Source organism: Impatiens glandulifera, chromosome 4, assembly GCF_907164915.1.
Source record: "Impatiens glandulifera chromosome 4, dImpGla2.1, whole genome shotgun sequence".
Classification (NCBI taxonomy): Eukaryota; Viridiplantae; Streptophyta; class Magnoliopsida; order Ericales; family Balsaminaceae; genus Impatiens; species Impatiens glandulifera.
Window position 1 is genome coordinate 33,517,055 of NC_061865.1, and position 23,507 is coordinate 33,540,561.

Below are 23,507 nucleotides of genomic sequence, written 5' to 3' on the forward strand. Positions count from 1 at the left end.
TGAACAACCTCCGGTGCATTAGAGCGATCATACCAGGAAAGACACAATCGGTCCGGTCAATGAGGAAAATCCTCCAACTGGAATCGATCAAAACACGACTCCTAAGGAGGCGGCTGATAATACAATTCCGGATTCTGAAATTCCGGATTCTCACATGGTCAATGTTGAGGCCGAAAGGTTTGTGGATAATGTCCTCAAAATGATTGAAGAGAGGGCATATTTATTATTCGATCATTACTATGAATGGGCGAAAATAAAGGCGGAGGTCAACTTTAAGGACATGCTCCCAAAATGTCTTGAAGAGAGCAAGTGGTCGACAATGATCTCATTGGAAGAAACAATGCTTGATCTTTCCAAAACATTATCTGTATCGGTCTCCATGACAAGACCAAAGCTGGTCGAAGCAAACACCAAATTGAAGGTGTTGTCCTCAGCCATTGACAATATAAATCGAAGGTACATTGTTATAGGTGATGTAACCGGAGTGGACAAGGTCGTGCTGGACACTTTGAAAATTGTTGAAGTAGAACTTCAAGCCGAAATTTCAAAGTATGAAGATGCAACCGAAGGGAATGCTAAATTGTTTACCCCTTCTCCGGCTGGAAAAGAAGATGCTGACTGGAATGGAAAACAACCTGAAAAATCTAACTTTGAGTTCGGTCAAACATCCAAACCGACAGGGAATGAATCTGAAGTTAGTCAACCGAAATCTCCCTCTAAGTCTCCGGAAAATAATGAAAAACGAAATGGGGCAACAACTTCTCCATCAATCGATTCATCGGTCAAAACTCCACCGAAGAAAATCTAAAGAAGACAGTCTTTTGAATCCTACTGGAACAGAAGTATCATTTCCAGTTCATTCTGAACCTCCGGTGCAACATCAATTGGTTGAACCGGTGGTTCCTTTTTCGGATGAAATGAAAATTTTCATTAAGGAAGTGATTCAAGAGTCCATGACCTCATGGCAGACATCCATGGAGGTCAAGGTAGATGATTTAAGGGATCAGGCTACTTCCATCGACCTCAAGCTGGCACATGTTGATGAGGTAACCTCCCAAATCCTTGAATCGGTGTAGGTTGTCTCTATACAATTATATGAGTTGGCAAAGACCAAAGAGATTGCTGAAGAAGAACGAATAAGAAAAGATGAGAGGCTGCCCGGAAGCCTTAAGCTGATGAAGACGAAAGGAATCTTCAAGCCAAAGCGGCTGAGCGGAAAGATGCAGAAATTGTCCGGCAGCTTCAAGCCAATGAACTTGCGAAAGCCAAAGCAATTGAACGTTCTAACGCGAATGTGGCTCGGAATCTTCAGCAGGAACTCATTCTAAAGGAGATCGATGAAAGAAGAGAGAAATCGTCTTCTCCAATCGCTAAGAAGATAAGGGAACAAACGAATAAAAGAAAGAGGGCTCAAGAAGCAACGACAACAGGTCGTACCGAACCGGAAACTGTTCCACCGGTTGCAAATCGTGTCGTTGTCTTAGAAAACTTGAACTTTGAAGAAGAAGAAGAAGAAGAAGAAGAAGAGGATGGTGAACTATTGAACCCAAGAAAACACCGATCAAGATCTTCATCTCGACCGATCCGGGCAGAACTAATTCTGTCTATCCCTTTAAGTGCCAGATCAGACCGAGGAACTCGTGGAGATTCGGTTGAAACTTTAGTTCAGAGTCAAAGAACTCATGCATTCCATGTTCCTATCCAACCGACAAGACCCCCACAGTCAAGCGGTTTCTCTAGTCAAGCGGCAAGCGGCTCCCGAACAAATGTTGATCCCACTACATCGGGAAAGAGTTTCGCAATATGCTACTTTACCGAGCCAGATGAAAGGGCCACTAAATCTCTTTCTTTATGAAATGGGCCATCGAACTTATGAATATTTTTGGGTATTTATGAAATATTTTGGAAATTCAAATTATTCAGTTTCAGTTTCAAATTACAGGTTTTGATACTTTTAAATTAAAAATATTATAAGGAAGAAATTGATAAAATACAAAAATTTTCATACAAAATTTTTCCTCAAAATTTTATCTTCAAATCAAACCGTTTTCTGATAACCGGCCAAGCAATATAAATATTTTAAAACCGGCGAACGATTACAGGATTTTGAATATTTAACTTAAATAATCAAAAAATGAAAAATTGTTAGATAAATTAGATAGTTAATTAATAAATAATTAACTATCTAAAGAACTTAATCAAATTCAATCTTTTGTGTATGAAAAAAAAGAGCGGTCATATTTTCAATTGGTCGGTCAAACTGATTCCTCTAAAGCGGCACAAACTGTTGGCTGATCTCCTCAGAAGACCGGCTCGACTCAACTTAATCCTTTCCTTTGATCGGTCGCTACTTTTCGGTAGGACTGGTCAATCGATGACGTCCGGTTGGTTCAACTTCTTGAAAATCCTAAGTCAACGTACATTTTCAACGGGCAGATTATTCAAAGACAAAATTAAAGATGTGGAAAGGTTGGCAGTTGACATTTTGGTGCAAAGAGATCTCTTTGGGAATGTACAGAAGGAATATCTCAAAGGTTTAGACTATGTCATTGCCATTTTGGTACAACTCTGTTGAACAGACAACATGCAGCAGAAGACTATCAAGTGTGCAGTTACCCATTTTGATATAAGTCCAAAAGCAACTTCCTAGGAGCATGTAACTGTCAAAACCGCCAGAATGTTAAATTCAAGTAAAGACAAAACTGGTCGGTTGTCTCATGCTTTGGGAAGCCTCAACCGCATTTAACGCAATGCTGCTCCTTTTGACCAATAAATCAGAGAGAGAAATATGACCGGTTTCATATTTCTATAATAAAAGGAGAAGCCGAAGAAAGCAGTAATAACAGTTTTTCTCATATCAAGTTACACAGCTATCAAGTGAGAAACCAATTGATTTATTCTTTTAGAAGCGTTAAGTTTTCTTTGTATTTACATACTATCCAGTGTAGTACAATTCTTATTCTATGTGAAGTGTTGTAAGTCAATATCAAGTAGTAAATAAGACTTGATCATTTAATAGATTATATTGTGTGTTTGAATATTCCTAGTGAATATCCTTCTCTTTGTTTGAGAAGAATGGGTGACATAGGAGCTTTATCTCCGAACATCCATAAAATCCTTGTGTTGTGTTCTTTCTTCTTTCCGGTCATTTTACTATCCGAACCGACCCTTCATTATTTCAACTGATCCTTCTTCATTCTTATTTCTGTCTAATTTGTGTGTGTTACTTCAGGCTAAAACAAACATTTCCGCCCTTGAACCCGGTTCAAGAGTTTGTGACAGTTTGTGTGGTGTTGAGACCAGTATTAATCTCTAATCGGATTTGTGCCAACCGTTGTGAGTGTGTAAGCGTTCTCCTTTAGTCGGACCTTGGTCCTCTATCGGCGATCCCGATCCTATCAATGTGATATAAAGAAGCTATTGTATAACTTATATTACTTCAAAACAACCTTAAAATTAAAAACCCGATTTTTATCATAAATTGTTTTGAACAAATTGATCATCATCCATTTCGATCCATACCATGAGATGATGATCAACATGCTCTTGGGAGATTTGTGAAGCTACAAAGATCTTGGATTAAAGTATTAGAGCTAAAAAATGAATTTTAAAAATGGAATCATTTTGTTCGTGAGGATCGAGGCTTGTTAGCCTAGGATTGATAAATACGACCAAGAATCCTTGGTCCGTACCAAGACCAAGGACCGATAAAAATATATCAGAACCGAGACCTAGGACCGATGTTCTTGAGTTAGGATCGAGACCTAGAATCGATGTTCTTGAGCCAAGACCGATGAATCTGACCAAGGATTCTTACCTAGGATCAATAAAATTTGGGTCTAGGACCGAGACTCCCATGACTCACGACCAAGAAATCCAAATTTGGGACCAAGACTCCCAAGACCTAGGACCGTAAGGTCTAACCCTGGGATCGAGAATCCCAGACATAGGACCAAGTCTCCCGAGACCAAGGACCGGGGAACGTAGCCTAGAGCTAGCCCCGGACCAAGAGGTTTATACACCAGTATCGAGAAACCTAGCCCCAAACTAGTCCAAGGCCAATAGGTTTTTGTAACTAGATCGGTAAGATTAGCTAAGGAACGAGAGTCCTTAGCACCTTGACCGAGAAACTCCGATTCTCAGACCGAGAGCTCCCGATCCTAGACCGAGAGTCTTCGGACCCCAACCGATAAAATCGGAGACATTAGAACTCTGGTCCTAAGGCCTATTTGGTTCCACTTTTAAAAACCAAATTTTTTTTTATAATTTTGGAACTCCAAATCATTTTCTAAAAATCCCAAAAAATTAGAAAATGTATTTTAAATATTTTTGGATATTTCCACAAAAATATTTCAACAAGGGATTGTTTTGTGTTTATTTTTAAACCCTAATGACTTTAAAAATGATTAATATTCTTTAGTTATTTACACCATAGTTTTCATCTACAACTAGTACCAACATGTAAATATTAATATTTCAATGCTTCAAATAACTCTAAACCTAGAAGTATAACTAGGACTGGAAGAATAATTAGTTAAAACTCAAACATTATACTACCGATTTTCAAAAGCCAACTTTATAAGTAGACATTGTTTTCGAACGGGTACGGAGGATGAAGCGTGAAAACATTTTCTTGACTATCACCAAACTTCAAACCAAACGAAACTCTAGTGCCAAAACACGTTTGTATATGTACACTTTTTATTGATTTTTTTAAAATTAATTGGCGACTCTGTCTTTAAATAAATATTTTTTCACAAATAAATTATGTTTAATTAATTTACATCAAATTTCATAAAAAAAAATCAAATCGTCATTTGATTATAACAAATCCTTAGATTATTAAAATTTGAATTTAATTAATTATTTTTACATAATTAATTTTAAAAATGGGTAGGTACTATCAAAAAAAATTAAAATAATGTATTATTTTAAAAGATGTCTGACATACAAACCAATGTTAAAACCATCGAACCTCGAGCCACCCTAGGCCCCGTATTACCACGTGTCCACCGACACGTGATAAGTTACATGATTCCGGAATTATAGTTGTACATTAAAATAAATTAAATTACATAAACATTAAAATAAGATACATTAAATAAATTTTTTGTAAATAGAAAATAAAGTATATAATAAATATTATATAAAATAAAATGAGTTAAGTCGATTGCAAACTCCGTTGTATATGTCTTTTTTGTCTACATCATCCACAAACTCTCACTTTTTGAGGGTGGTCTATTTCTGTTCAAATACGCAAACTTTGATCAATTTAACCACGCTTTTTATTTCTTTTTCTTCATGAAATTATTTATGAGTTAAAACGTCCAATATGCTTGATTAAGATTAGAGTTAAACTAATATTTCTAAATTTCTCAAAATGTGTTTGATAAATTGTGGCATTATTCAATATACCATTTCAAATCTAGGTATCATGTCAAACAACATGGCACAATATGTGAAATAAAAAATTATTACGACTCTATTTTCTACCCGAACAAATAAATCTATATAAATTTGTATTTTATATATAATATATTCTATGTTATATTTATATAATTTTATTTTTACTTATAAGGAATTATATGGAAGTGAATTTGGGGAAGAGAATGATAGAAAGAATGACATAGTACACTGAGCTCGGATCTGTTGTCCCACTTTATTGTCTCAAACGGTGACGGTGCCCCATATCTAAAATGACGTCGTTTTAATTTATTTAAAAAAAAGAGTTTCACATCGTAAACGGAAAGTGGGTGTCCGTCTAAATGACATATCACCATCCTTCTTCTATCTCTTCTCGTTGTTTCCAAAGACAAACCTCAAACTTAAACCCTCGGACCAATATCATGAATCTTCCGTCTCTACACCTACCGATCCAATCTCCTCAACCCCTGTGCTGCTTCCGCCTCCGTCAGCCTACATTATACCGTCGTCATCTTCCGCAAAATCCCATTACCAACAACCAATGATTGGAATGCCATCATCTACGGTTCGCTCATAGCGAAAAAACCAAAAATGCAATTTCTCTTTACCTCGATTTATCCCGTGTCCCCCAAAACCCAGAGGTTTTGACTTGTTCCTTAGCGCTTAAAGTATGCGCTCGTTCCTTAGCTCGTGTAGAAGCTACCCATATTCATTCTCATCTTCTAAGGTTCAGATACGAACTTAATCCTTAGCTCGTGTAAAAGCTACCGTATTCATTCTCATCTTCTAAGGTTCGGATTCGAACTTGATTTCTTATTACAGACAACTTTGCTTGATGTATATGCTAAAACAGGGTATCTTAATTCCACACAATAAGGTGTTCGATGAAATGCGTGTGAAGGATATTGTATGTTAGAATGCATTAATTTTTGGGTTTGTTCAAGAAAATTGACCTAATGAAGCTTTGAATCTCTTTAAGAGAATGAGATTAATGAATATGAAAGCTAATAATTTGAGAAGAGAGATATGAAGATAGCGTTTAAGAATGAGGTTGTTTAGACGGATACTCACTTTCCGTTTACATAAATTAAAACGACGTCGTTTTTGAAATGGGACACCGTTTGGGACATTAAAGTGGGACAACGGAGTCGGTTCCGTTTACATAAATTAAAACGACGTCGTTTTTAAAATGGGACACCGTTTGGGACATTAAAGTGGGACAGCAGATCGACTCCTAGTACACTCACTAGTTATAGAGGAAAAAGAAAAAAAAAATTTAAATAAATAGAGGAAAAAGATAAATTATTTTATTTTTCAGCCAATTAAATTATATATATTATTTTTTATATAAAGTATTTGGTTTTTAATTTATTTAATATATTTATTTTAAAGTGTATGTAATGTATTTTTATTTTAGTGTAAAATATTTTATTATAGTTATTAATTTTAATTATATATTTTATATTTATAAAATAAAGTAATTAGTGAGGTTATTAATATGTTTAGAGAAAGATGAGTATTTTGAGAAAGAGAATAAAAAGTGTAGGGAAAAAGTATTGAAACATGGATAGATAAAAAATTGTCCTGTCTGCTACGTAGTCAAACTTTTTCTTATAAAATCTTCTACAAACCTATATGAGATCTTCTGTTACCGAATGAGGGTGTTCCCCTGTTGCAGACCAATCAAAACTCAGCAGCATTATTATATTAATAAATTAAAATTGGGTTGAAAAAAAAAGAGAACCAGAAACTCGTATTTCATTCTGGGTTCAGCAGAAACGGAAAGAAGTGAAGCTTTCTTCTCTTCACTTCGTTTTACATGACCAATTGAAGAGACAGTCTACACAATTTTACATGAGGTTGTCCATGTAAACTGATTGACATATATTCACTGTTGAGTAAATCGAACTTCATTTGACTTCGATTTATAAATTATATTTATAAATTTATTTGTGATGTATTTAAATGATTAAATAATAATTCATATAATTTTATTTTTGATATATATAAAATAATAATTATGAATTAATATAATTTTATTTCAAGATCTTTTTAAAATAATAATAATAAATTATGGGATTTGAGATATTTAAATTAATTTTTATGAATGATTATAAATATATTTTGTAATTGTGATATATTCAAATGAATTTGTACAAATTATTTCATAATGTATATATTTATATATTAAATATGTATAAATTTGTTTGTAATGTATTGAAATATATTTTGACAAATTATTTAAAATTTTATATAATTATATATTAAACATATACATATACCAACATATTTTTAATTATTTTTGAAAGATATTTAAATAATTTTGTAAATATATTTAAATGAATTTGTAAAACAAATTATTTAATTTTTTTTGTAATATATTTAAAAGAATTTGTAAAACAAAATATTTTAAAATTTATTTGTAAGATATTTAAAAAATATAATTTAAATTATTTTATATTTTATATAATTATAAATTAAATATATAAAAATGTTAATGTAAAACCACTAACACATTTATGTAAACACATTTATACGTTCATGTAAAAACATTTATTTCTTCATTTAAGTCTGAAAAAGAATAAAAATAAATAAATCAAGCATTACCCGGTGAAGCAAACTTCACATGGGTATTTACAGCGCTCAAATGAGTGAAACAAGCACTACCTAGGGAAGCTTGCTTCACTCAATATTTACAGCGCTGATAGAAATGAAGCAAACTTCACCAACTTTACTAGGTAATTCATTTGAATATATCACAATTACAAAATATAATTATAATTATTCATAAAAATTAATTTAAAAATCTCAAATCACATAATTTATGATTATTAATTTAAACAAATCTTGAAATAAAATTATATTAATTTATAATTATTATTTTATATATATCAGAAATAAAATTATATGAATTATTATTTAATCATTTAAATACATCACAAAAAAATTTATAAATATAATTTATAAATTAGAGTCAAATGAAGTTCGCTTCACTCAATAGTGAATATATGTCAATCAGTTTTACATGGACAACCTAATATAAAACGGTGTAGACCGTCTCTTCAATGGGTCATGTAAAACGGAGTGAACCGAAGGCTTCACTTATTTTCGCTTCTTCTGAACCCGGAATAAAATACGTGTTCCGGGTTATCTCTTCCTTTCAACCCAGTTTTAATTTATTAATATAATAATGTTGCTGAGTTTTGATTGGTCCGTAATAAAGGAACATTACAAACCAACTAAATATTGGTGGTATGAAAAACATTTTGGAATGGACTGAGTTAATAAAATTTTAAATTAGTGGGAAATAAAGTTCTGTGCTTATTTTTTTTTTTTAAATTAAAAAAACACTTAATTTTTAAATGTGAACTCATTTAAATTCACATTTAAATAAGAAATCCAAAAAAAATGTATTCCCAAATTAAACATTAAAACTCAAAATAACCTCAATGGAAATTAGAAGTGATTAATAAAAAAGGACAACCATGATAAGTTCTGCAAATGATGCATACATTATTGCCACGAGGCCTCAAAATATACAAACATTTTAAATAATAACTTTTACCATAATAATAATAGTAAAGAAAAACAGTTAAAAACAGTTATATAAATTCATCCACGGGTAAATTAAAGAACATATAGTAAAGAAATTTATACTGGTAGACTAGTAGTACATAACCCAATTAGAACTGCCTCAAAAATAACCCATAGATTGAGCAGTTGGCTGTTCGTTTGAAACAAAAACAATTCATGAATTGAGCACTGACACAAATTGTGAGCAGTTGGAACACTTGTGAGAGATTACACAAAACACAGTCTACAAGGGTTACTTTACACAATATACAGTCTTCAAGTGAATGATTGTCTTTCATGGATCAAGTTTGTTGGATCAAGTTTGTCGGATCACTCAAAACATATTTGGGCAATTCATACTTTGCACCTGCATCCAAAATAATTTGAAAAAAATATATATATTAAAAGGGAAGACATCCCAGAAAGAAGAAAGTCGCGTAAAATCACCTCTCTCGTCATAGCAAATGGTCAGGTCTGCAGATTGAACAATAATGCCTGCACTCTCAACTATTGCTTGAGATAATGTTATATCTGCTTCGGCAGCAGCTCGTAGTGCATCCCATATCTCTGATAAACACACAGCAACAAAATTATGTATTAATAGTAAGAACTAAATCTTTCAATGGGCCTTGTAAGTATTAATTTAGTAATCTAGATTTCGATCCGGATAAATATAGGTTTGGGATGTTTATTGAGACACCCCACTTGTCTAGAAAAGAATTTGGATCAATAATCAATTCATTATTCAAATTGATTTACAGATTTTCATCTTGAGAATGTAAAATATTTAATATATTTGTTTATCATTGTAACATTTAAAAATAAAACAGATATTAAGTTTATAGTTACCGAAACAAATGTAAGGGAAATTCTTTTATTAAAAACAAACTAACATCACTTCCCAATCCAAACGAAATAGTAATATCTTTCAACAACAGTTTGACGACTTCTGAATGGGACATAGAGATTATTCAAAATTTGGGGAAAATATCACTTTCCAATCCAAATGAACTTGTTTTTTCAGAAAGCAGGATACTTTTCTACAAACATTAACCATTATTATTGTACTTGAGATAGAAAACAGTGATCAAACAAAATTACCTTTTCGGCCACCATAATGAGGAGCCGTGTCCCAGAATTCATCACGCATCTGTATGAGTTGCTCCCTTGTTATTGCTTCTGTATGCTTCCAAGGCTTTGGCTTTCTTATTTTCTTGCTAGCTTCTGCAATTAAAATAGCCAGTAAAGAAAAACCCTTGATTTAAGAATAATAATGATCATAAACAGTCAAGGAAAAAGCAAAAACTTTTTACCAAACACTCAACTAAATACTTCACCACTGAAAGTAACTTTCATTATATACATTAAAGAGTTTCCCAAAGCATTATTACCAAACAGTTCATAGATAATCCCAATATATTATCATTTAATCAAATTCAATCTACAAAATGAAGAAATTATTCACAGAGAGAAGAAGAAAAATGAAGGATCTAATTACTAGAAAACAAGAACAATCTAGACATCAAATAGAATGAAAAATAAAAGTAATTCAGGAAATAAACATTAACCATAATAGAACATGTTGGAATGCTAAAAGATTAGAATCAATGAAAAGGAATTATTCATTTATTAAAAAGATTAAATAATCGATTTGTTCATAAATCTACACATTTCAACAAAAGAAAAGTTCACAACTACCAATTCCCATAATCCTGTTTTATTTACAGCCAAAGTTGTTCACTTGTGATTAGAGTAAGAATGTTGCAAATCAAAAGTATAAAGAATAGTGAGACTTGTGAATGAGGGAAACAAAGAGCAATTAACAAAATGCATTTCAATTTTACTGAAAGAAGATGGAAATCCCAGAATGAATGAATCAACATGTAAAGCAACAAGTCCATGTAACAAATTTAAAGATAAGTAATCTAGAGATCAAGCTTTATACATCATAACAGTCTTTTCTATTTGTCTCTTCAAACGACTGATTGACTAAACTATCTGCAATATATCTGCTAAATCGTAAGAACTATTCTAAATCAATCAAAGATCATCAGAAACATACTAGTACTCCATTAGATTAAAAAATGATTTTAATGTTAAGTAACTAAGAATCAATAAAATCGAAGAAATCCAGAAATAAATGAATCAGTTTCTGACCATCTCCTTTGGAACGCTTGGATCCAGCACAACCCATGTCTCTTGTCGAAGATTCGATCAAAGACAAATCTCCAGCAGATTCGTCCGGCGACGGAGACAGAATTTGGAAGCTATCGCCGTTTCTGCGGAGAAAGAGGGAAGTGCAGTTGCAAAAATGCAATGAAGAATGGGGGGTTTGAGTGTTGATGGGTTTCTGTGGGATCGGAATTGTATCGCGTTTCAAAGACAGCTATGCCCATATAAAATTCCAGCTGTGTAAATATAAATATAATATATATATATTAGTAACCTTCCTGGTCATTCAACTTCTTCAAAAGGGAAATTTGAGCAAATAACCATAAAAACAGGCCTAAATAACGCTGTTCACCTTTTTTTTTCTGACGAAAATGCCCCTATTATGTCACGCATCCTTCAGTTGCGTGAAGCATCCGAGTGCATTGTGAAAAGTCCACAATAACCTTACTATATAATTAAAAAATTTCCAGTTTTTCCCATTTCTTTCTTTCTTTTCTCTCTCTTCACTTCTCATACTCCCCTTCTCCTCCTTCTCTCTAAAAAGACGACCCCCGACGACGACCCCCGACGAAGACATCGGAATCCCAACGAAGGAGATCTCCGCTATTACTGGTATTCTTCCTCCTTCCTTTATTTCTTTCGCATTTATTGTTAGGGTTTAGAGATTAGAGATTAATTAGCTAAACGTCACCGGCGACGAAATACGGGTGCGTCACGCAGTTGCGTCACGCAACCGATTGACGCACCCAGACCATTTATAGTTAGTACTTGCATTTCATTGTTACGGTGTCTCGATTGATAGTATCTTTCTAACTTTGTTTACCTTTTAATTTCAGACCTGATGATACTTAATGGGATGGAGGTAAGTAAAGATAATAGTTTTATTTCGAAACAGGTTTGAACATGGCATCAATTCTTGCTATTTTCTGCCAGAAAGGTTACCTTCTAATGATTTGTTTGGTTTTGGTTGTCTGCTTTCTTTGGCATGAATGAATTATTCTTTTTCTTTCTTCATTAGGTACGTTTAAGTTGAGTCTTCAATTTAATGAGGACTATCCAAATCAGCCACCAACAGTTCGCTTTATTTCTCGCATGTTTCGTCCAAATAGTAAGTCACAGAACAATATGGTTTCAATCAATTAAAGTATCTTAAATATTATACTATGGGTTCATTTGGAAACAAAATTTTGGTCAGATTTTTCACTTTTTTCAACTTAGTCTGAACAATATACACAAATTTATTGCTAGATTCTCATCTCCATTATTTGAATTATGATATGTATGCATCATAACATACCTGTTTGTGGTAATCTTAAAAGTTTGTTCTTCTTTTCCCTTGTCCATTTGCCAGTATATGTAGATGGAAGTATTTGTTTGGATATTCTCCAAAATCAATGGAGCCCAATCTATGATGTAGCTGTTATACTTACCTCCATCCAGGTATGAGTTTGTCTGGTTCGAAGTTGGAACTAACTAAACCTAGCTTACACTAAAAAAAACAAAAGTTATACCTAATTAGATACATTGCTAACAACAACATGAGTCATGGATAGCATCTGATCAGGATTACATCGAAACTTATAAGGGTTCTATTTTTTCTGCAGTCATTGCTTTGTGACCCGAACCCAAACTCACCTTCCAAATCAGAAGCTGCAAGGATGTTCAACGAAAACAAACACGAGTACAATAGGAAAGTAAGGGAGGTTATTGAGTAGAGTTGGACTGCAGACTAATTCTTCCCGAGATGGTAGGGTGGTTGGTCTCTATAATAGAGATACTGGGATTATATTATAACTTGAAAAATGTTTTCAACACTTTGTGAACTCTTGAATGGTGAACTACCAACAATATCACATATTTTCTTGGGTTCATATTGGGGGTATTCAGTTTTAGACAAATCTTGTGCATATATTGTTGATGATCCCCCTCTGTCTATTAAGGTTGATGGCTTCAATTCTGCTACTCATTATTGTACTAAATTCTGCTTATATCAGTTTTAGTGTTTGTGCCTTTTATGTTGCAATGAGATATTCTACTACAGGTTTTAACTTCAAATAATAACAATTTAACTATCTTGGAACTCTGTTACAATTTATTTGTAAATTTTTATATTGTAAAGCATTACATTTACCTTAAATCACAACTTCTGGTTCACAAATCACAATTTATTTGTAACTATCCAGACTTGTTTAACCCTCTATAACTTGAAACTAAACCATTGAATTATTTGGTTCAAAATTCAAAGATTTACCTCAATCACACTTCTCTTATCAAATAACAAATAAAAAAAAGATAAATAAATTAAATGCTTGAACCAACTTAAATGAAAAATAATCTATAACAAAGGTGTTGTATATATACACGGTAAAGGGTTTACAGCAAAACTCAAATTGGCACAACATATAAGAGAATTCTAACAAAAAAAAGATTTGTTCATCGTACTCGAGGCTACTATCGGTGGGGTAATGGAGAGGCAGCAGAAGGTGTCGTATTCATGGGCGAGCGATGATGCGTTTTTGGTGGTAAGTTACTTTTCGAGTCATTAGCAGTTCGAGTTTTGGATGTGCTTTTCAAGGACTGGATCTCTTCTAAGGTGGCTAAAACTAGTGACATTTTTGGGCGTACTTTAGGCTCTGATTTTAGACACTGCAAAGCAAGGTTAGCAGCCATAAAAGCTCCCTTTTGAGGATATTGTCCTTCTAATTTTGTGTCCATAATCCTGAATAGTTTTCGTTTGTCCCCTAAATAAGGAATAGCCCACTCCACTAGATTCAGTTCTACACCCATTCCTTACTTGTCAACAGCTCGACGACCAGATAGCAATTCGAGTAACACTACTCCAAAACTATACACATCACTTTTTGTCGTCAACCGACCTGTTTGTTGATTGACCAAATCACAAAAATAATGTATGAAAGTTGATTCTATATATAAGAAAAAAATATTTCGGTGCTGCATAACCGTGGGTACCCATCACTTTAGTCGATACGTGTGTCCTATCTCCAGTTGGTCCTGCCTTGGCCAACCCAAAATCCGACAGTTTTGCATTGAAATCCTACACAACACATTCTCTAAGTAATAATTTTCTAAGTGAAAAGTGAAAAATGGGCTTATTACCGTATCTAGTAGGATATTGGAAGCATTGAAATCACGATATATGACTTGCTCCTAATTATCATGTAGAAAACAAAGGCCTCTTGCAGCTCCTATGGCCACTTTGAACCTTATGGCCCATGAAAGTGGTTGAGGTCCTCCTACAGAAAAAAAAAATACAATCTGTTTTCAGCAAAAAGAACATAAATGTGCTTCAGGATCTGAATCACGTTCCATATGAGAAACTGTCATAAACATTTTAATGTGTATGTGTGTGTTTTGTGTTCAAATCTGGATCCACGTCCAGATGAGACCTGAATTATTCTCTTAATCTGATTACTTTCATTTGAAAAGACCTGATTTCTCAACCAGATGTGGATCCATATAAAAAATTCAAAATTTTATTGGCATATGTTGAAAACTAACTCACTTCTGAAAAGATGATTCTCCAAGCTCCCTTTTGACAAAAACTCATAAACCAAGAGCTTATCCCTATCACCTTCTGAACAATACCCAATAAGCTTAACCATATTCGGATGAAGAAGTTGGCCAAGATAGTTAACTTTAGTATATAATAATACTCGGAAGAAGTCAAAAACAGAGCAAAATAATTACAACCTGAAAAAAAAACATACCAACCACTTCTTGTGACCTTGGAAGCCTTCAGGTTTAAGTTTCTTGACAGCAACAACGATGCCAGAACCTGGCCTGGAAGTAGTGAGAAATTGTTAATCAATCCAACCTTTGAATACATAACCGAATCCACCTTCGCCAAAAAGACAGTCAGGGCGAAAGTTTCTGGTGGCGTTCCTTAGCTCATTATATGAGAATTCCTTGGCATGAGTTGATGAAAGGATTTCACTCTCTGATCTTGGAGATGGGATAATCATATCATTGTTTTCTCTATAACAAGATGGGACTGTAATATTGTTCATAAAAACAAACAAACAAACCAATTGATTAAACATCAGAAACCAATTATTATTATTATTTGGATCCTAAAAACAAACAAACAAATAAATAAATTTCCTTTCTTGGACGATGTTAGAGGTTATACCAATTCAGGAAACTACATAAAATATTTCCAGATAACTAAAGATATCAAATCGAACTGGATGGATTAACTAACTCTACAAGAAACACATTTGTTTGTTACCTGAATTGCTGGAAGGGATTGGTGACACATCCTACGTGACACATCCAACCAACCAACTCGCATTCAACGAATCAGGGCGAATCAATGACGTTCTATAAATAAATCAACAAAAAAAATCATATGTATATGAAATCAACACAAACAATCATATGTAAACGAAATAAACACAAACTATAAACGAATATAGTGGAAATTTTTGCTTCGGCCGTCGTCGTTCGCCGTTGGAGCCGCATTTCGCCATTGGAAGTTCTTCGCAGCTCTAGGCCATTGAATATAGTGGAATGGTCGATGGTGCCTCTTCGATTGGTTCTTCGACGATGAAAAAGAAGAGAATGTCTTCTCCGCCACCATTAGGGTTCACGGCGGAGAAGACCTGGATGAGAGAGAAAATGAATCAAAAATGAATTTTTTTTTATGACTTTATAGGGTTTCGGATGCGTCGTCACGCAACTGGAGTTGCGTTACACAAGGGTATAAATGTCATTAAAAAAATGGGGGTCACCAGCGCTATTTAATTTATCCCCTCACCAAACGCAATTAGGCCTGTTTTTAGGGTCATTTGCTCAAATTTCCCCTTATAAAAACTTTTTTTTTAGAATAATAAAATAAAAATTTTGTAACTCACAAGAAACTTCATAACAAAATCTTTGCTTTTTTCAATCTAAAAAAGGATAGATCGGGAAAATAAATAAGTTAGGAGGACAGATAAACTACCCACTTCCGTAAATTGAAAATTTACAAATTTGTATGACTCATAAAATTTTCAAAGGGATTTTTATATATCAGGGTTTTAAATTATTGGGCCTTAAACTATCTAAATAGTTTCTTTTATTCCAAACAAAAATTAACTTTAAACTGAGATTTGATAAAATGACAATAATAATTGTCTTAATTTGGGAAATGATCGGCCCTTAATAAAAATTGTGCAAATATTGCGGAAATGACCACTTCCTATTTTTCGGACGAAAATACCCCATCGCATCACGATCGTATCGCGACAGCACGATTGTCTCGCGATGGATATTAAAGACTAAATTGAGTATAATTGTTCAGCACGATCGCCTCGCGACGATAATTTAAGACTGAATTGAGTATAATTGTTCAGCACGATTGTCTCGCGACGACACGATCATCTCACAACGGAAATTTAAGAATGAATTGAGTATAATTGTTCAGCACGATCGTCTCGCGACGGAAATTCAAGAACGAATTGAGTATAATTGTTCAGCAGGATCGTCTTGCGACGAAAATTCAAGACCAAATTAAGTATAATTGTTCAGCACGATCGTCTCGCAACGACACAATCGTCTCGCGACAAAAATGAAAGACTAAATTTAGTATAATTTTTCAACACGATTGTTTTGCGACGGCATGATGGTCTCACGACGGGGATATTTTCGTCCGAAAATATGAAGTGGTCATTAGCGCACTTTTTATTAGGCGCGGGTCATTTACCCAGTTAAGGCATTTATTAGGTCATTTCATCAAATTTCCCTCTAAATTAGAATATATGTTATATAAATAATTCTCATGCACTTCAGAAAATATAATATATGATAATTAACTTTATGATAAAAAAAATTATATTTATTATCTTAATCAAATAATATTTGATAATTATATAGAATTTAAAATTTAATTAAAAAGTATTATTTTGTAACAAAATAAAACTAAAATCACATTACGTAACCCCTAGGAAATTGCTCCTTCCATAGCATATACGTGTCCCGACACGTGGTAATACGAGAATATTGCAGGGAGGCTCGAGATTCGATGTGTTTCAACCATAGTTTACGTGTCAGATGTCTTTTAAAAGAGAACATTATTTTAAATAATTTTTAAAATAATACACGGGAGCTTTGAAATTAATTATATTAAAATAAGTAATTTTGTTCAAATTTTAATAATCTGAGACCAAATAACAATTTGACTAAACCCGGTTGTCCTTCGCGCCCGTCAAAAGACAAATTAAAATTTTTTAAAATAAACAAAGTCTGATTATTTATGATTTATTTATAAAATTTTATTTTCTTTAATTAGTAGCTGAGGTCCTAAACAAGGATAAATTTAGATTGCGTAAATAATTATACAAAATTATTTAGAAGGGTGTACTTGCGATTGTGTTGATATAATACTGGGTAAAAACCCTGAAAAACATCATAAAAGTGTTAGAATTTAAAAATAAATTTCAAATAGAGCCTTAACCAAAATATTGATTTAGGAAATATCCTGAAAATATTTAAATATCATTTTCTAACCATACAGGATTATTTGAAAATGAATTCGGGTTCCAAAATTACAAAAATAATTTTAGATTTTGAAAAGTGGAACTAAATATGCCTTAGGACCGATGTCCTAGGGTTTGAGTTCGATTTTACTTTTCTATTTTTTTGGCTTATGGGGTATATCTAGAGGAATCAATACGTCTTCCTCTTGGGATAGTCATCGGGACAGCCGCCCAAGTGAGCATAAACGGTGATTTCAACACCTCAACCTACACGGGAGTGTTATAGTTTTTGAATTCCTAGGGTGTGTCTTGGAGAATCGATATGATTTGTTTTTGCGATAGTCATCAAGATAGCCGCCCGCGTGAGCATAAACGGTGATTTTACCTCAACCTACACAAAAATGTTATCTTTATTATACAAATATGCATACATATTTTTTTTGGAAAGACTTGATGATTTTTCTCTCTATTCTCTTGTACAAATGGGAATGAGACATCCTTTCTCAGATTACGACTTTTGGCTTGGCTTTTGGGGGTTTATTCCCGTTCTTTTTTCAAAAACCTTCCATAGAGAGTTAATTTTCTAGATAATCGCATTGTGCGAAAATGAACTTATTAAGGATATCCATCATTAAAGGTTTTAAGAAACTCGGGGTTATATTTGGGAGATTAATAACTACAAGATTAATAAAGATTCTCTAAGTTTTTTACCCTACTTATTTCCTAAAATCTTTGTCACCAATCTGTAGAAAAACCAATGTTCCTAATGTCTTTAGACTTTATGTCAAATAAAATTAGAAATAACCATTCCTTTATTTATTTAATTTTATTAAGACCGGACCTATATATAAGCTGCCTACGTATCTTCCTTTAAGTCCTTAATATATTCTTTTTATTCCTTTGAAAGAATCAGGTCTCACGTAGTTCTCCCAATCTTCATATGACGTAGTTGTACAAAACTAGAGGTCGATTAGTCCATTCTAAGATGAGGACTAACTTTAGGGATAATAACGTAGTTATACAACACTAGAGGTCTGTTGGGTCAAATTATTTTGAATAAGTGTTGAAATAATTTAACCACTTATATTTTGATGATGAAATAACTTATGACTTTTTATACAGGTGTATTGAGACAATATGTTATAAGACTTGGATCTAATGAGGTTCATTACACCGATTTTGACTTTCATTGCATAGAATTAGACGTACAGTCTAACTCAGTGGAGTTATACGTGTAGTCTAATAGACGTGTAATTAGACGGATGGTCTAATGAATACACGGAATTAGACGTACAGTCTAACTCATCGGAGTTAGAGGTGTAGTCTAATAGATGTAAGAATTAGACGCAAGTCTAATGAATACATGGAATTAGACGTAAATCTAATAGAATTAGACGTACAGTCTAATTCATCGGAGTTAGACGTGTAGTCTAATAGATGTAAAGAATTAGACGCAAGTCAAATGAATACACGGAATTAGATGTAAGTCTAATAGAATTAGACGTACAGTCTAACTCATCGGAGTTAGACGTGTAGTCTAATAGATGTAAAGAATTAGACGCAAGTCTAATGAATACACGGAATAAGACGTAAGTCTAATATATTTGTAATTAGACGGGTAGTCTAATTGATATTCGGAATTAGACGTGCAGTCTAATAGAAAGTGAAAGTTAGACGTGCGTCTAACTCCTTCAGACAAGTCTGAGGTAAAATCGGAATTAGACGTGCAGTCTAACTCGGTGGAGTTAGACGTGCAGTCTAATGGTTATTGGATAATTAGACGTGTAGTCTAATTAATTAAAGTTAGACGTGCGTCTAACTCCTTCAGATAAGTCTGAGGTAGAACCAAAATTAGACGTGCAGTCTAACTCAGTGGAGTTAGACGTGCAGTCTAATGGTTATTGGATAATTAGACGTGTAGTCTAGTTAACGAAAGTTAGACGTGCGTCTAACTCCTTCAGACAAGTCTGAGGTAGAATCGGAATTAGACGTGCAGTCTAACTCAGTGGAGTTAGACGTGCAGTCTAATGGTTATTGTATAATTAGACGTGTAGTCTAATTAATAAAAGTTAGACGTGCGTCTAACTCCTTCAGACAAGTCTTAGGTAGAACCGGAATTAGACGTGTAGTCTAACTTAGTGGAGTTAGACGTGCAGTCTAATAGTTATTGGATAATTAGACGTGTAGTCTAATTAGTGAAAGTTAGACGTGCGTCTAACTCCTTCAGACAAGTCTGAGGTAGAACCAGAATTAGACGTGCAGTCTAACTCAGTGGAGTTAGACGTGTAGTCTAATGGTTATTTTAATTAGACGCAAGTCTAATTCTATTAGACCAGACAGTCTATTAGACGTTTTTTTATTAGAAGGAGATGACTTATTTCATTAGACTGATTTTCACAATCCGTCTAACTGAAATACGTCTAATGCTCAGTTTAAGCAGTACGCTTGAATTTAACATTTCTCCTAAGGACAACGGATAAAGTACCGGTTACTTGCCAATCTTGCTTACTGAAACTAAAGAGAATTCAAGCCTTTGAATATTGTGAACCTTCTTTCTGATTGTACTGTGTGTGAATCGAGAGAGAGAGCTAGAATCAAAACACCTTTAGCTGAGTGATATTCTTATCTTGTAATTGAACATAAAGTGTTCTGTTCAATAGTGAGCTAAGTGTGTGTGTAAACTGTATTTGACTCTAATCATTTTATAGTGAATCCTTCCGGTGGTTGGAAGAAGGGGTGACGTAGGAGAGTTTCTCCAAACATCCATAAACAAACTGTTGTGTTCTTCATTTCTGTCATCTTTTCATATTTCATCTTGTGCTTCAAACCCAAGTAAACAATTCCGCCTTGAATCCGTTTCAAGTGTTTACACAAGTTTGCGTAGAATAGAAAGCGAATTAAATCCGTAACATGATTTCTTTCAAACTGTTTTTCATAAACCTTCATCCTTAGCCAGACCCCAGTCTCTATCGATAAAGCCAATCCTATAAATTGGTATCAGAGCCCTGTTTCTATTCTCAAGCATCAAGAACCCAAAGCATGTCTTGCATCAATGAAATTCATCTTCTGTCAAAGGACAACTACGATTGTTGGATGATAAGAATGCAAGCTCACTTGTCTGCTATTGACTATGATATGTGGAGTGTCATCACCGATGACCCCATAAAGATTTCAAAGCCAAGAAGTGAGTGGACCACTGAAGATAAGATGACCAATAACCTGGATAGTGTTGCTAAGAACATTCTGTTCCAGTCACTCAACATGAATATGTTCTGTGAGATCAAGTCCTGTTCCACTGCAAAAGAGATATGGGATAAGCTCAACCAGATCCACGGTGTGAATTCTCAAGCAAAGAAGAACTAAAAAGCATTCATTTGCAGTCAGAACAAGTCCAGATGGGCTGACAGTGATTCGGAGGAGCTTCTTGCCGAAAAAGAGAATGAAGCTATAACATGTCTGATGGCAGATGACCAATCTAAGGTAAATGATATCTCTGCACCAGAATTTACAAACGAGGAGTTAACTAATGCACTCAATGAAATGGCCATTGAGTAGAAGAAGTTAGCTGACTCTTTTTATGAAATGAAAGTTAAATATGAATCAACTGTTCTTTCTCCAAACCAAGAATCTGAACCAAATGTTTTTGATGTAAACTTAACAGAGATCTCATCTGAGAATGAGATACTCAAGGAACATATTCAAAATCTTTCATCTGAAAACAAAAGGCTTAACTATGTTGTCAATGCATGGACAAGATCTGATGATGCTGTCAAATATCAGATCAGCATGTTGAAACCTTCTAGATCTAGATCTGGTTTGGGATTTGACATCAATGACCCTAATCTGTCCTGCAAAAAGTCAAACCCTCCAACTGACAAGTTTAAGCCTATAAAATTTGTCAAAAGAGATATGACTAACAGTGAATCTGATCCTCTTTATGAAGAAGTTGTTCTAAAAAATGAAATAGTTTATGTTCCACCAACTGTTAGCTGGCTTAAGAATAAGCTAGAAAAGGCTAACAAGTCTGGTAATTCAAAATCTGACTCTAAGTCAAGGAGTTTTAAAAGAAAATCTTCCTCAAAAGTCAAAGGATTAGTGGCTAGCAGGAAGACATCTGCTAAGTCAAAATCTTATGCATTAATCACAACACAAAATGGGAAGTCCATCAGAATAACTCAAATATGGATTCCTAAGGGACTGATTGACCGAGGACCCAATTGAAGGTGGGTACCAAAAGATTGTAAATATCTATTTATGTAGGTACAAATAAGTGAAGGACTGGAGGAATTTGTATGGTATCTTGATAGTGGATGTTTCAGGCATATGATAGGAAACAGACGGCTTCTCACTGATATATCAGACTGCTCTGGACTTAAGATCACATTTGGTGACAACAAGAAGGGTAAGACCATGGGTAAGGGTAAGATTATCCATGGTAACCTAACTATTAATGACGTATTACTTGTTGACAATCTGTGTTATAACTTAATCAACATTAGTCAACTATGTGATAATGGTTTGTTAGTAGACTTTCAAACTCATGCATGTTTAGTTAAAGACCAAGATGTAAACATTTTATTAACTGGAAGTAGAGTAGGAAACTCATATAAAATGAATTGGCAAAAAGAGACATCTGACTCTATGTGCATGATAGCCAAGAATGACCAGAAATGGTTATGGCATAAACGTTTGAACCATTTGAATTTTAAAACTATCAACAACATTTGTTCAAACAATTTAGTTATTGGTTTACCCAAACTTCAATTTTCAAAGGACAAGATATGCACTGCTTGCCAGTTAGGCAAACAAGGCAGATCATCGTTCAAAAGCAAAGGGAAATCACAATCAGGCCGAGTCCTAGAACTTTTACATATGGATCTTTTTGGTCCAATTCCTGTAAAGAGTATTGGAGGAATGAGATTTGCCTTAATTGTTATCAATGACTTTTCACGTTTTACGTAGGTTGCATTTTTACCATCAAAAGATAAAACTGCTGAAAACTTGATTAGGATATTTAAAGGGATTCAGAATTAGAAATCTTTAAATATCACATGCATTAGAAGTGATCAAGGAACTAAATTTACTAACAGATACATATCATCTTATCTTGAGGAGACTGGAATTAGGCACGAGTTGTCTAGTGCCAGAACTCCACAGCAAAACGACATTGCTGAGAGAAGAGTGAAAACTCTGAAGGAATAAGAGAGGTCTATGCTTGCTGAATCAGATGTTCCTCAGAGGTTCTAGGCGGAAGCCATTAGTACTGCTTGCTATACACAAAATCGGTCAATAATTAACAAACATTTTGATAAAACTCCCTATGAACTGTATTATGGGAGAATTCCCACAGTTTGTTACTTTAAGATATTTGGGTGTAAATGTTTTATCCATAACAATGGAAAGGTTTATTTGACTTCTTTTGATGCTAAAGTAGATGAGGGATTCATGTTGGGATACTCATCAGTAAGCAAGGCTTACAGAGTATACAACAAAAGAACACAGACTGTAGAAGAATCCCTTCTCGTAGTGTTTGATAAGCCTATTGATAGCACGTCCAATGAACCCATTGATTTTGCTGACAGAGTGCAAGCGGCTAGTATTGAGTCTGTAAGTGAAGAAGAAACCTTGGACAAGCGGATGGCTCTATCTGATCTTGTGGATGATCCGGTTGAAGCTCAACCAGATGTGCAAACTCCTGTTCAACAAGAAGTTGAGAGTTTGGATGTCGTAGTGTCACCGGTTCAAATGACCAATCCCCTTGGTTCCAACTTTGGATGGAACAGAAATCATCCACCAGAACTGATAATCGGAAATCCTTTTTCTCCTCGAAGGACAAGACATCAACTGATGGATGAAATGGCC

The 23,507-nt window shown here is 34.0% G+C and overlaps 1 protein-coding gene and 2 pseudogenes across 2 annotated transcripts; 1 reads left to right on the forward strand and 2 right to left on the reverse strand.

Moving 5' to 3' along the window:
• The first annotated feature begins 2,374 nt into the window (after positions 1-2,374).
• LOC124935049 lies at positions 2,375-12,884 on the forward strand (annotated as a pseudogene).
• Positions 9,025-11,342, reverse strand: LOC124934295 (ubiquitin domain-containing protein 1-like). 2 transcript variants are annotated; one of them, XM_047474800.1, is made up of 4 exons: positions 11,155-11,342; positions 10,099-10,218; positions 9,445-9,564; positions 9,025-9,364 (listed from the first exon to the last, which is right to left on the reverse strand). In XM_047474800.1, the coding sequence occupies exons 1-4, from the start codon at positions 11,189-11,191 to the stop codon at positions 9,300-9,302; spliced, it is 342 nt and encodes a 113-aa protein (XP_047330756.1). In that variant the 5' UTR covers positions 11,192-11,342; the 3' UTR covers positions 9,025-9,299. The 2 variants fall into 2 exon arrangements, with proteins under 2 accessions (XP_047330756.1, XP_047330755.1); XM_047474799.1 differs by having other exon boundaries at positions 10,099-10,221; positions 11,155-11,339.
• Positions 12,885-13,620: 736 nt separating the features above from the next.
• LOC124935050 lies at positions 13,621-15,155 on the reverse strand (annotated as a pseudogene).
• Positions 15,156-23,507: the final 8,352 nt, after the last annotated feature.